At 35.5% G+C, this 11,876-nt stretch overlaps 1 protein-coding gene across 1 annotated transcript; it reads right to left on the bottom strand.

Moving 5' to 3' along the window:
- Positions 1–8,146: 8,146 nt before the first annotated feature.
- On the bottom strand, positions 8,147–10,333 carry LOC140861971 (U-box domain-containing protein 15-like). The gene is made up of 4 exons (XM_073264970.1): positions 9,972–10,333; positions 9,771–9,887; positions 9,284–9,697; positions 8,147–9,202 (listed from the first exon to the last, which is right to left on the bottom strand). Exons 1-4 carry the CDS (start codon positions 10,302–10,304, stop codon positions 8,147–8,149), a joined length of 1,920 nt encoding a protein of 639 aa, XP_073121071.1. The 5' UTR covers positions 10,305–10,333.
- Positions 10,334–11,876: the final 1,543 nt, after the last annotated feature.

Here is an 11,876-nt window from a genome sequence, read left to right as displayed (position 1 = left end):
TGGAGCAAACACGGCGTGGAAGAAGCAACTTGGGAATTAGAGCAGGATATGAGACAGAAATATCCTGAGCTTTTTGTTTGAATTTATTGCAGTGTAATTTCAGTTCAATGTAATTTATTGGGATATGCTTGAGATTTCGAGGACGAAATCTCTTATTAGAGGGGAGGAATTGTAATGATCCGAAAAATACCCAATTAAATAATTTATGAGAATTGGAATTAAATTCTATGTTTCATAAATTAGAGAACTGAAATTGAATTTTATAAATGATCGGAGACTAAATTGCAATTTGGGAGAGTTTCAAGGACTAAAATGCAAATTGGCTAGACAATACACTTAATAAGAATTAAGTGTTGTCTCTAAATCATTCCCATCTTCACCGAGAGAGAGAGAGAGAGAGAGAGAAAGCCACAGCCAAGGCTTTTCAAGCATTTCAAGCCTCGATCCAAGAAAATCCAACCGGTAGAATTTTGATTTGAGCACGGTTTTGCGATCCTCGCAACAAGAGCTACATTTCTACGTTAGTATGATTAAATTCTACCAAGTTCTAATTTTGAGATGTTGTTGGATTTGAATTTTAGTTGGATAAATATGTTCTTGAGATAATAGAGATGGTATATCTAAGATGGTTTGAGAAAATACCATCGTTTGAACATGTTTTTGATTTTCGAAGAATTTTCGGAATTTCTAGAATTTTTGGTTAATGATTTTCGAAAATTAGAGATGATTTTGATGATGATATTGTGATGGAATTGTAGTAATATTGATGTTGAGAATTTTAGAAATACCCGATTTTTAGACGTTATGCCGTCGGGTTGAATTTTGAAGAAATTGTTAAATGATTATTTAGCAAAAATGACAAGAAATTGATATGAGTTTCATATTGATGTAGCTTTCGAGACTTGAGCATTCCGGACTTAGAATTGAGGTAAGGATAGACAATAAAGAGCTTGGGATTGAATCCTCGAGAAGATTTGAGATTCTCGAGCCCAATAAATCACACACTTATTTGCTATATTATTTGAATTATATGAATTGATTGAATAGCATGAAATTATGAATTTGATTTTATTCGATGATTATCGATATATAATTCATGCTAATGATTTGATATATGAGATGAGATACTCAGATTGAGCAGAGATTTTGATATATTGAATTGCATCATCTTATTCATATTGAGCCAGACTTTGTTCAGATTTGATGGCAGACTTGCCTAGATTGCAGCGGACGTTTGGGTCTATATTTGAGTGGCATGAAATGTAGAGCAACTTTCATGACCAGAATACTCTATATAGGAGTGCCAAAGTCCAGGGTTGAGAAGCTCAATGCCCACCCCGATTGGGAGAGTAGGTGGTGACGTTGTGTTTTCTTTTCCCTTGGGATCCCTAAGACCGAGATTTAGACTGAATCAGAGAATTGATAACCCCAGATTCTTGAGCATGCATTTCACCCATGCATTATCTATTTGAGATTACTTATGGATTTATATTGATATCATTGAAATGTTTAAATGCTCATTTGTTTCTGTCATTCATACTGGGTTTTTTTACTCACCGATTTTCCGGCTGTTGCTTTGTCTTGTGTGTGTGCATTGCAAAAGGAGGTTTGGGTTCAAGCTTTAGAGGACCTTAAAGATTTGAAATGAGAATAGAAGTGGAGCTCGAGTCTAGAATCGAATGATTTTAAATAAATGTTGAAAACTTGTTGAATATTTATAAGTTTCAAACTTGTTGCATTTGATACTCGTTTGAATGATTTTCGGACATCTCTTTATTGTATATTGTAATCAAGACTTTGAGAGGTCACCATTCCGGGTCTTTGGAGCAAGAAAAGAAGAGAAAAATAGAGATTTTCAAAGCCCTAGCGCGCCCGCGCATCCGGTGCGCAATTTTGCGCAACAGAGGCGCGCCCGCGCGCCCTAAGGGCACGGCCGCGCTGCCGCAGGGCACGGTCGCGCTGCCGCAGGGCACGGTCGCGCTGCCGCAGGGCAGCGGCGGCGCGCCCGCGCCTCCTAGTCCAAAAAAAAAAAAAATTCTTTCTGCGTCGCCGAATGTAAGGTATGCGTCTCCAAATGTCTTATTGATTTTTTTAAAAATAATTTCACCCGAGGTCTCCACAAAAGATATGATAGGATTTTTATCATATCATCATAATTTTTAATATTCATTAAAATTTTTGTAACGAAAAATGTTTTGGCAGCTCTAAAAGATATTTTGTGCCATAGAGATAAAACAGGAGTTTTTTTTTTTATCATTTGTCTCAAATATTAGTCCTTTTTTTATATTTAATATTATTTTATATATTATATATTATTATATCAATCTACCATCATCATTAAATACATTAATTACTTTCAAAAAAAATTTTATCCTATTAAGTAAAACTGAATTTTTTTTCTAAAATTTACCAATTAACTACTTCAACATTTTTTTTCCTCCATATATAGAGTAAAACTGAATTTTTTTTTTCTAAAATTTATCTTTTCAATAACTTATTTAATATGTGAAAACACACATGAATCTGATCTAATATATGAAAAGGAATGAAACCACACGGGCAAACTGATAAGTGCATTTTGTATGCATTATTTTGTGATATATTTATATATATTTTTGTGTGCATTCATATTGTTTTTATGTGTTTTTATGTGTTTTAGTTCATGTGTTTGTATTTCACTCTTTCGGTTATTTTTGTAGAAAAATGGATTTTTGAAGAGTGAATTACGGAGCAGCTTTGTTCAAAAAATCAAATTTATTTTTAGATATATCCAAATCCGATATCCACCATTCAGAATGAAGTTCAAAATGTTTTGAAGCTGCTGTCCAAATTTCAGGTCAATCCGACGGCTAGAACTCAAGATATGAATTTTTCAAATTTGTCGCTCGGAGCAGGTTGAAAGTTACGCTGATGGTGAGTGTTGTAGCGCGTTAGCACTTGAGTTTGGCGCTAGGAAGAGTGCTAACGCGCTTAGAAGAAGGTGATTGGCGCTAAAGAGGAAGCTAACACGCTAATGAAGGAAGGTGGAAACGCTATCGCGCAAGTCTTTAGCGCTTCAGAAAATAAATAACGCGTGCGGGTGAGATTCTACCTCGCGCGCGCGAGTGTTTATGAAGTCACTGTTTTGTTGAACTGCGCGTGCGCGAGATACATCCCAGGCGCACGCGCGTGTCACGGAGGAGAAAAAATCCGAGAAATTCTTGTGACGTAAGGAATTGATTTTTAAGGGATCCGAACACTATAAATAGAAAATTTGAATGAATTTTAGGGGTTCCGAGTTCCCAGTTCCAGAGTTGCAGAACAGAGAAGGAGGCGGCTACGGCATCCGGATAATTCTTTCTCTTTTCTTCTTTTTCTTCTTATTTCTAGTTTCAATTATTGAGTATTTTATTTTCAACCAAGATGGCGTGATTGTGCCGAACGAATTTATGTAGAAAACTTTGATGTTTGTTTGGGATTTTTTAGAGTTGATTTTATTTTATTGATTGTTAGATTTATATTTGTCTTGTGAATAGTCTGATCAACTGTTTGCTTGCATGTTAATTAATTTCAAGTCGACAGAGGAGGTATCGATTTTGATCACTTTGATAACCAACATATTGTAAAATCGACTAGAAATAGAATTCGATTTCAGTGAGCGGTTTGGGTGTAAACTGAATTTTCATAAATATTTAATGCATTCAAATTTGATTAGAATTACGAAAGATTAGTTCATCAATATTTGAATAGGTTTGATTGTTCTAGAAATAGTCCTTTAAACAAATTAGAAGAATTCCCGTGAATTAAGATTAAATCTGAGTCTTGAATTGACTACATGCTACATGATTTGTTCGGTACCTACGTGTGTCTTGGTTGTCTTTGTTTAATTATTTTTATATTCAGTTATTTTTATTCTTATTTCTTAAGCAGTTTTTATTTTATATTCTTATTTTATTTAAATCAAATTGCTTTATATTATTTTTTCTAGATTAAGTAAAATAATTAATTCTTGAGAATTGACAACAGTCCCTGTGGGATCGATACTTGGACTCTCTGTCCACTTTACTATTACTTGACCTGGTATGCTTGCCAGTAGATTTATATCACACCGATTTAGCCGGTCAAGTTTTTGATGTCGTTTCCGGGGACTGTTCAGTTAATATTAGGATAGATTATTTGCTTGAGACTAGACTTTTTTTTCTTGCATTTTTTTTATTTTTAATTATTAATTATTTTTTTTCTTACTTGTGAGGTACTTGGAGATGGATAATCGACAAGTGTTCACAAGATTTGGTCAATAATACTCGGAGCCCTTCTATGCTTGGGGGAGATTCAATGATTTGGCTAACAGGTTTAGATGTCATGATTTTTCGAACTACACTCTAGTTCAAATTTTTTATGGTGGTTTGGATGAGCTAACAAGACGTTGGATAGATTATGGAGCTTTGGCCACTGGCAGTCACTTGTTCAGCAGAGATGAAAACAGTGCGATGCACTTGTTAAATGATATTGCAGATTTCGACTATCATTGGCATTGTGATCCTTCACTGTAGGGTTGGAGTCACCAATATCCTCCAAATATCGACTTTAAAATTTTTTCGAACCAACCACCGGAGCGTCAAGAAGAGTGTGTAGGGTATTTTGAGGATTATGTGGCTCAGTTGGACAATCTTTTGCGGCAACATACAGAGACAAATAAATTCTTAGAAAGCCGTATCAAGTCTTTGAGTCTTTTGGATGAACAGATTGCGCTTCTTAGAGAACCAAATTTGGAGATCTGTCAAGAGAGTGAAGTAACTGAGCCAGCGCATGAAGAAATAATTTTTGAAAAATTTTCTTGTGAAGAAGAGCCAATAGTGGACTTGGAGGAGGAAAAAACATACAAGGCTACATATTTTACCTCGTCAATGGTCATTTCATGTACACCGTTAGAAGATTCTTTCTTGCCATTGACGCCATCTCCAGCATATTCCATCCTCTATGAACATCAGCCTAGATTCGGAGTCTCCTTCCAAAAGAAAAATTTCAGACCAAGTGTTGTTGGACCGACAAGCTTAAACTGCATATATCCCGCCAAGCTTGAGGGCGAAGAAAATCAAAACCCATACGTAGAATCGTATGATTCTTACTATGGGCGGCAACCACTATTTGATGATGAATTTTGCATAGTCGGACTATAGACTATAATTTTAGCGCTGACTGGGATGCAACCCAGTGTTTTTTTTGTTTTTGATTTTTATTTTGATTTTCGGTTTTTATGTTTTATGTTTTGTTTTTATTTGATTTTGTTTTCTTTTCCATGCCAGTTGGTCGTGCCTGCCGATATATCTAGATGATGCTACTGTCTCAGCTGATACCGTCAAGAAGGAAAAGGATGAATCGAAAACCAAGGGAGTGTTATTTTTATTTTTGTTTTCATTTTGTTTTCGTTCGTTTTGCATTCTGTTCATTGTTCTGAAGCATTGAGGGCAATGCTTTGGATAAGTATGGGGGGTAGACTAGTATATTGCATTGTTTGTTATGTTTGTGTTGCATCTGTCATGTTTTGTGTTTGTTTGCATTTAGTTTGTTTTTTTTGTTGTTTGCATTTTTATGAGTAGGATGAGTCATAATAGCCAATGATGATGAAGTTTATTTGAAAAAAATGGATTTTTGAAAAAAAATTTCTCTTGACTTGACATGAGAAACTGTAGGTTGAACCGTGAATATTTTTAAGCACTAATGTTAGACCAGTGAATTGTAGCGAAAGATTTGATGAAGTTTTCTGTCTGTTTGATCATTGCACGACAATAGGTGGTTTGTGGATCTTGATTGTGTTTTATGAATTTTGATGAGGCTCTAGTTTACACTTATGATCTTGGGCGCACATAATAAAAAAAAAAATTTCAATTCCATTCGGGCCTTGAAAGGATTAAAATCCTATAAAAGACTAAATTTAAGGCTAAGTATGCGGATTAAATGGGATTGATGCTCCATCCAGGCTATAGACGAGGGGATTAGAAAGAAAAAATAAAATGATTTTTCGTATCCTATCCAGTTATAGCTAAGTCAGCGGGTAATTATTGGGGCTAAAGCAATACCGGGTGCAAAATCCGAAGGTGTGTAATTCATTATCTTAAGGGAGGTGGGTTAAGTCTAGAGGTCGTTGGAAGGAATGGACACTAGATTGTGATACTTGCACTGATTTTTCATAGGTCTCTAAACAGATTTGAGACGAATTCGATCTAAGTTGCATGAAACCGGAATGACATTTCACACACACACGTTCACGTTAAACCGAAAGTGTATCATTTATGAGAGCATGTCTGTGTTTTTGGTTTTGTGATTGGACTTCTCGGAGGCTGTGCACATTTATGAATCGTCCTTACTTATATTTTTGTTTGCATATTGTTTTTACATGTCTTGCTCGAGGGCGAGCAAGGTTTAAGTATGGGGTGTTGATAAGTGCATTTTGTATGCATTAGTTCGTGATATTTTTATATATATTTTTGTCTACATTTATATTGGTTTTATGTATTTTTATGTATTTTAGTTCATGTGTTTATATTTCACTCTCCCGGTTAATTTTGTAGGAAAATGGATTTTTGAAGAGTGAATTACGGAGCAGCTTTGTTCAAAAAATCAAATTTATTTTTAGAAAGATTCAAATCCGATCTCCAATGTTCACAATGAAGTTCAAGATGTTTTGAAGCTGCTGTCCAAATTTCAGGTCAATCCGACGGCTAAAACTCAAGATATGAATTTTTCAAATTTGTCGCTCGGAGCAGGTTGAAAGTTGCACTGATGGTGAGTGTTGTAGCGCGTTAGCACTTGAGTTTGGCGCTAGGAAGAGTGCTAACGCGCTTAGAAGAAGGTGATTGGCGCTAAAGAGGAAGCTAACGCGCTAAGGAAGGAAGGTGGAAGTGCTATCGCGCAAGTCTTTAGAGCTTCAGAAAATAAATAACGCGCGCGGGTGTTTATGTAGTCACTGTTTTGTTGAACTGCGCGCGCGAGATACATACCTGGCGCGCGCGCGTGTCGCGGAGGAGAAAAAATCCGAGAAATTCTTGTGACGTAAGGAATTGATTTTTAAGGGATCCGAACACTATAAATAGAAAATCAGAATGAATTTTAGGGGTTCCCAGCTCCCAGTTCCCAGTTCCAAAGTTGCAGAATAGAGAAGGAGGCGGCTACGACATCCGGATAATTCTTTCTCTTTTCTTCTTTTTCTTCTTATTTCTAGTTTCAATTATTGAGTAGTTTATTTTCAACCAAGACGGCGTGATTGGGCCGAACGTATTTATGTAGAAAACTTGGATGTTTGTTTGAGATTTTTTAGAGTTGATTTTATTTTATTGATTGTTAGATTTATATTTGTCTTGTGAATAGTCTGATCAACTGTTTGCTTGCATGTTAATTGATTCCAAGTCGACAGATGAGGTATCGATTTTGATCACTTTGATAATCAACATATTGTAAAACCGACTAGAAATAGAATTCGGTTTCAGTGTGCGGTTTGGGTGTAAACTGAATTTTCATAAATATTTAATGCATTCAAATTTGATTAAAATTACGAAAGATTAATTCATCAATATTTGAATAGGTTTGATTGTTCTAGAAATAGTCCTTTGAACAAATTAGGAGAATTCCCGTGAATTAAGATTAAATCTGAGTCTTGAATCGACTACATGCTACATGATTTGTTCGGTACCTACGTGTGTCTTGGTTGACTTTGTTTTAATTATTTTTATCTTCAGTTATTTTTATTCTTATTTCTTAAGTATTTTTTATTTTATATTCTTATTTTATTTAAATCAAATTGCTTTATATTATTTTGTCTAAATTAAGTAAAATAATTAATTCTTGAGAATTGACAACAGTCTCTGTGGGATCGATACTTGGACTCTCTGTCCACTTTACTATTACTTGACCTGGTACGTTTGCCAATAGATTTATATCACACCGATTTAGTCGGTCACAAACCATCTGCCATGTGGCAATGTCATCCGTCCGAGATAGCGGACGCTCGAATTCGTTGTCATATGTTTTATTTTACTTTTGAAATCGATTTTTTTTTTCAAATTAAAAATAAAAAAAAACGAAATGAAATAGTAATTATAATATTAACAATAACATGGGTTTCAAAAAAAAATTAACAATAACATTACTATCATCATCATCATTATTATCATGTTGAAGGAGGAATCTGTTCAGCCTTACTCATCAACCGTAGCATGGAATTGGCTTTCCTTTGACCTCTTTCAGTGCCACTGTTTGCAACTTCAACCAAATAGTCATACACACCATACTGCAACGCGGCCAGAATCAAATTCCTATTATTCGATCCCAACTCCACGAGAACGGCCGTTGCACATTCCTTGTTTTTTGGCGTACCCTCTCGGATCAAGCTCACCAAAGTTTTTATGAATGGGAGCTGCCCAAGTTCTAGTCTCCCTTCCGGATTTGATGCAAGAATCAGCAACAGAGAGAGTGTTTCGTTCACCATGTCCAGCTTCTGGTCCTCCAGTACTTTAAGCAATGGTTTCACGATTCCAGCTTCAATGGCTTTGGCCTTATTCGAATGGTTAAGACACAGATTGAATAGCGCAGTGATAGCATCCTTTTTCCCTCGAATCGTTCCGTCTCTTATCAAATCCACCAATGGTGGAATCCCATTCAAGCACCCTATTTTCACCTTGTTTTCATCCAGCATCGACAAGCTAAACAATGCTGCTGCAGAGTTTTCTTGGGCACTAACTCTCCCCTTTTGCAAGATCTCTACTATAGCAGGAATAGCATCCTCTTTTGATATGAGTTTCTTGTTCGATTCCTCAATTGACAAGTTTAAAAGGCCTGTCACAGCATGTTCTTGGATTTTGGAATCGGGATAGGATAAAAGTTGAACGAGGGCAGGGATTCCTCCACTGTTTGCGATCAAGATTCTGTTCTCCTGGCTCTCTTTTGACAGCATACGAATTTTCTTTACAGCATCTCGTTGCTCGTTTAATTTACTAGAGTACAAGGTTTTAACCGATGACAAGATTTTGGGATTCTGATCTGGATCCGCATATGGTTCTATCTCCTTGTCGGGAAGTTGAAAATTGTTGTTTTCACACCATTGCAGAATCATTGTCTTGAGAGCAAAGTTAGGGGCTAAAGAGAAGTGTGTCAAGATTTGGCCTGTTTTGGGGCAACTTTGATTATTGGAATCCAACCATTGTTGTATGCTTTCTCTTTCATATGTCTGTAACAGCCAACGGTATAGTATAATTAAATATTTGTTTGATTTTGTTTTATAGTCAACTGAGACGCTGAAAAATCTTACTTGTCCTGTCGACACAATTACAGGATCAATCATGATTCCTAGAGTGATAGGGCATAGAAACTCATGAGGAATCTCGACAGAAGGGTGTCGTCTCTCAAGATATTTAGGCATTGATCTATCTTCTGCAAGACCTGCTAATCGCTTGAATTTGTTCAAAAGAAGCATGATCTGTTGCGTGTTCTCTGCACAATGGCCTCGTCTTTCTTTAACAAGTTTTCCTATGGCTAGAGTTTCCATGTCCAGCTCCTCAACGGTGCGCAAATCAAGCTTACTAGCCAGCCTCTCTACACTCGCACTATCCGCATTTCTTTCGTTGTTGGTCGACAAAGCCACCATCAAATCCATCGTTAGCTCCATGTCTTGAGTGTCCGTTCTTTTTTTGGCCCGTCTCAGCTGCACGCGCAGTAACTCAACCTGCATCATATATCTACCTAAAAATCTTTTATTATTTTATATTACGATTACAAAGAGTTAGATATTGCAATACTTGTTCTCTCTCTTCTTCTGAGACTCCAAGCTCATCGTAAGGCATTCCTTCCACAGCTCGACTTATCTTTTCATACACATCATGGAATTTAACCATCATGCCTTCACTTTCTAATGCCTGAATATTGAGGGGCCAACACAATTACTAGAAGCGGATTGAAATGCAACTTCAGAGAGAAGATGAAAAGATCAGAATTCAAACCAAGTAAATTTTGCTTCCGGCATGACACAGCTTCAACAATTTGTTGGCAGATTGAAAAGCCGCCTTCAACATCTTGAAACAATCGATCCCGGCATCGGCGTCCGTCTCCTGTATCTCCTCTAAAATGGGCGAGAGAAGCTTCAATCTTCTCACCAGATTATGGCATTCTTTTCTTTGAGTCTTCCTGTATTCTCCAATGGCTTTCGTGGATTCAATGATGGCAATAATTTGCCGAACCAACTCATGGGAATGGGCTCGTGGGCTCATCTGATCCTCCTCCGACGCCTGATCTTCCCCTTCGTGTTCATTAGCCGTCTCCATTTTTATTGACATTTATTTTTCTCTCTTCATTCTCTCCCCCTTTTTTCTTGGAAAATTGGTGTCATTCGATTTGTGCTATAGTTGCCGGTTTTTCGGGGGTTTTTTTTTTTATCCAAATGAAAAGCTTTGGGCCCAAAAAGAGGCCGGAAAGTTCAGCACATTAACGAATTGAAGGCAAAATTCTTTTAACTCCTTAATGTTTGATCTTTCTTCTGATTCAGTTTTAAATGTTTGAATTTCTCTGGGTTCATTCCTCAATATTCCAACATCCCCGATTTTCAAAAAATGACTGGATTAATCTTCCGTTACTTTGTTCGTTAAAATTAACAGTGACAAGCTAATCAAAAGCCCAAAAAAAGACCGATTTAGTCTTTCCGTTACTTTGTTCGTTAAAACTCACAGTGACAAGCTAATCAAAAGCCTAAAACGCAAATCACAAAGCTCTAATTTCATTCTCCAACATTTTTTTCTCCTAGGATTGGGTCGGAGATCATTTTCTACTACAATTTGGGAAAATGGACAAGAAATCCAGAGATATATACCTGCTAGACATCAACGTCGATATCATTCCAAAAGGGAAAGAGAAAAACCGAAATGAGAAAGAATAAATCTATCCATACTTACCTCGCCTCGCGGGTCATGTGCGCGTGTATGTTTTACCGACTAGCGTCTTTAAATTGAATGATAATAAATTCAGTGGAGCGAGTTCGACTTATTTGTCCCTTAACAATTGAAATGAACGTATATTTTTGTAGAATGACCTGTAATTTGACGTTGTGTTGAGGAGTAAATTAGTCAATAAAGGTGTCAATAATATATATACATATATATATTGTTTTTATTTTTATATATAAATATGCAATTTAAATTGTGAATTTAATTTTGTGTCCTTATTAATTGTTTTTCTTATTAATTTTTTTCTCATTTTCTCATTAATTGTTTTGTGCATTGTTTGTTTGGTTTTCATCACACTTTATCTTTAAGTCCATTGATTATTTTAAAAATAAGGCTAAAATTTATTTGCTTAAATAAATATTTTTTGCAACCAATATTTTTATGTAGTTTGTATTTATAAATTACTTGAATAAAACATGGTAAAAGATCATTTTTGTCTTTTTTTAGAGTTTTCAATTTTTCAATTTGTAATTCCTTTGTTCGTGATGTTGACTACAACTTATGTGTTTAAAATAATTTTTTTTGCAACCAACATATTTTTTGTTATATTTATAAATTACTTTTTTTTTTACGTGGAAACCCGCAGCTGCTACCTTGTGGTGTACTCTGGGTAAACCCCCAGACTAACACAATAGCCTGCAAACTACGCTAGTCAGATAAACCACACTAGGTACTTGAATAAAAAACATGATAAAAATCATTGCAATATAATTTTTAAGATTTTATAATTCTATAATCTCTTTATTCTACTTGTGGCAATTAGTCACAAAGTATGTGTTTAAATAAAAATTATATGCTTTTTTTTAGGCTTTTACTTTTCTAATCTATTTATTCTACTTGTGGCCATTAAAAAAATTTATATGTATAAATTATATATTTAAATAAAAATATAACTATATCATATGGTTT

Source organism: Henckelia pumila, chromosome 4, assembly GCF_033568475.1.
Source record: "Henckelia pumila isolate YLH828 chromosome 4, ASM3356847v2, whole genome shotgun sequence".
Lineage (NCBI taxonomy): Eukaryota > Viridiplantae > Streptophyta > Magnoliopsida > Lamiales > Gesneriaceae > Henckelia > Henckelia pumila.
Note: the sequence above shows the minus strand (reverse complement) of the source record. Positions and strands in the feature narration are given on the sequence as shown.

Excerpts from the sequence above, each read along its gene's own strand:
- LOC140861971 (XM_073264970.1), bottom strand. The coding sequence starts at position 10,304 with ATGTCAATAAAAATGGAGACGGCTAATGAACACGAAGGGGAAGATCAG. Across the intron at positions 9,888-9,971 it reads CCGGAAGCAAAATTTACTTG|GCATTAGAAAGTGAAGGCAT; the intron begins GTTTGAATTCTG and ends CTCAATATTCAG. Across the intron at positions 9,203-9,283 it reads TAATTGTGTCGACAGGACAA|ACATATGAAAGAGAAAGCAT; the intron begins GTAAGATTTTTC and ends TGGCTGTTACAG.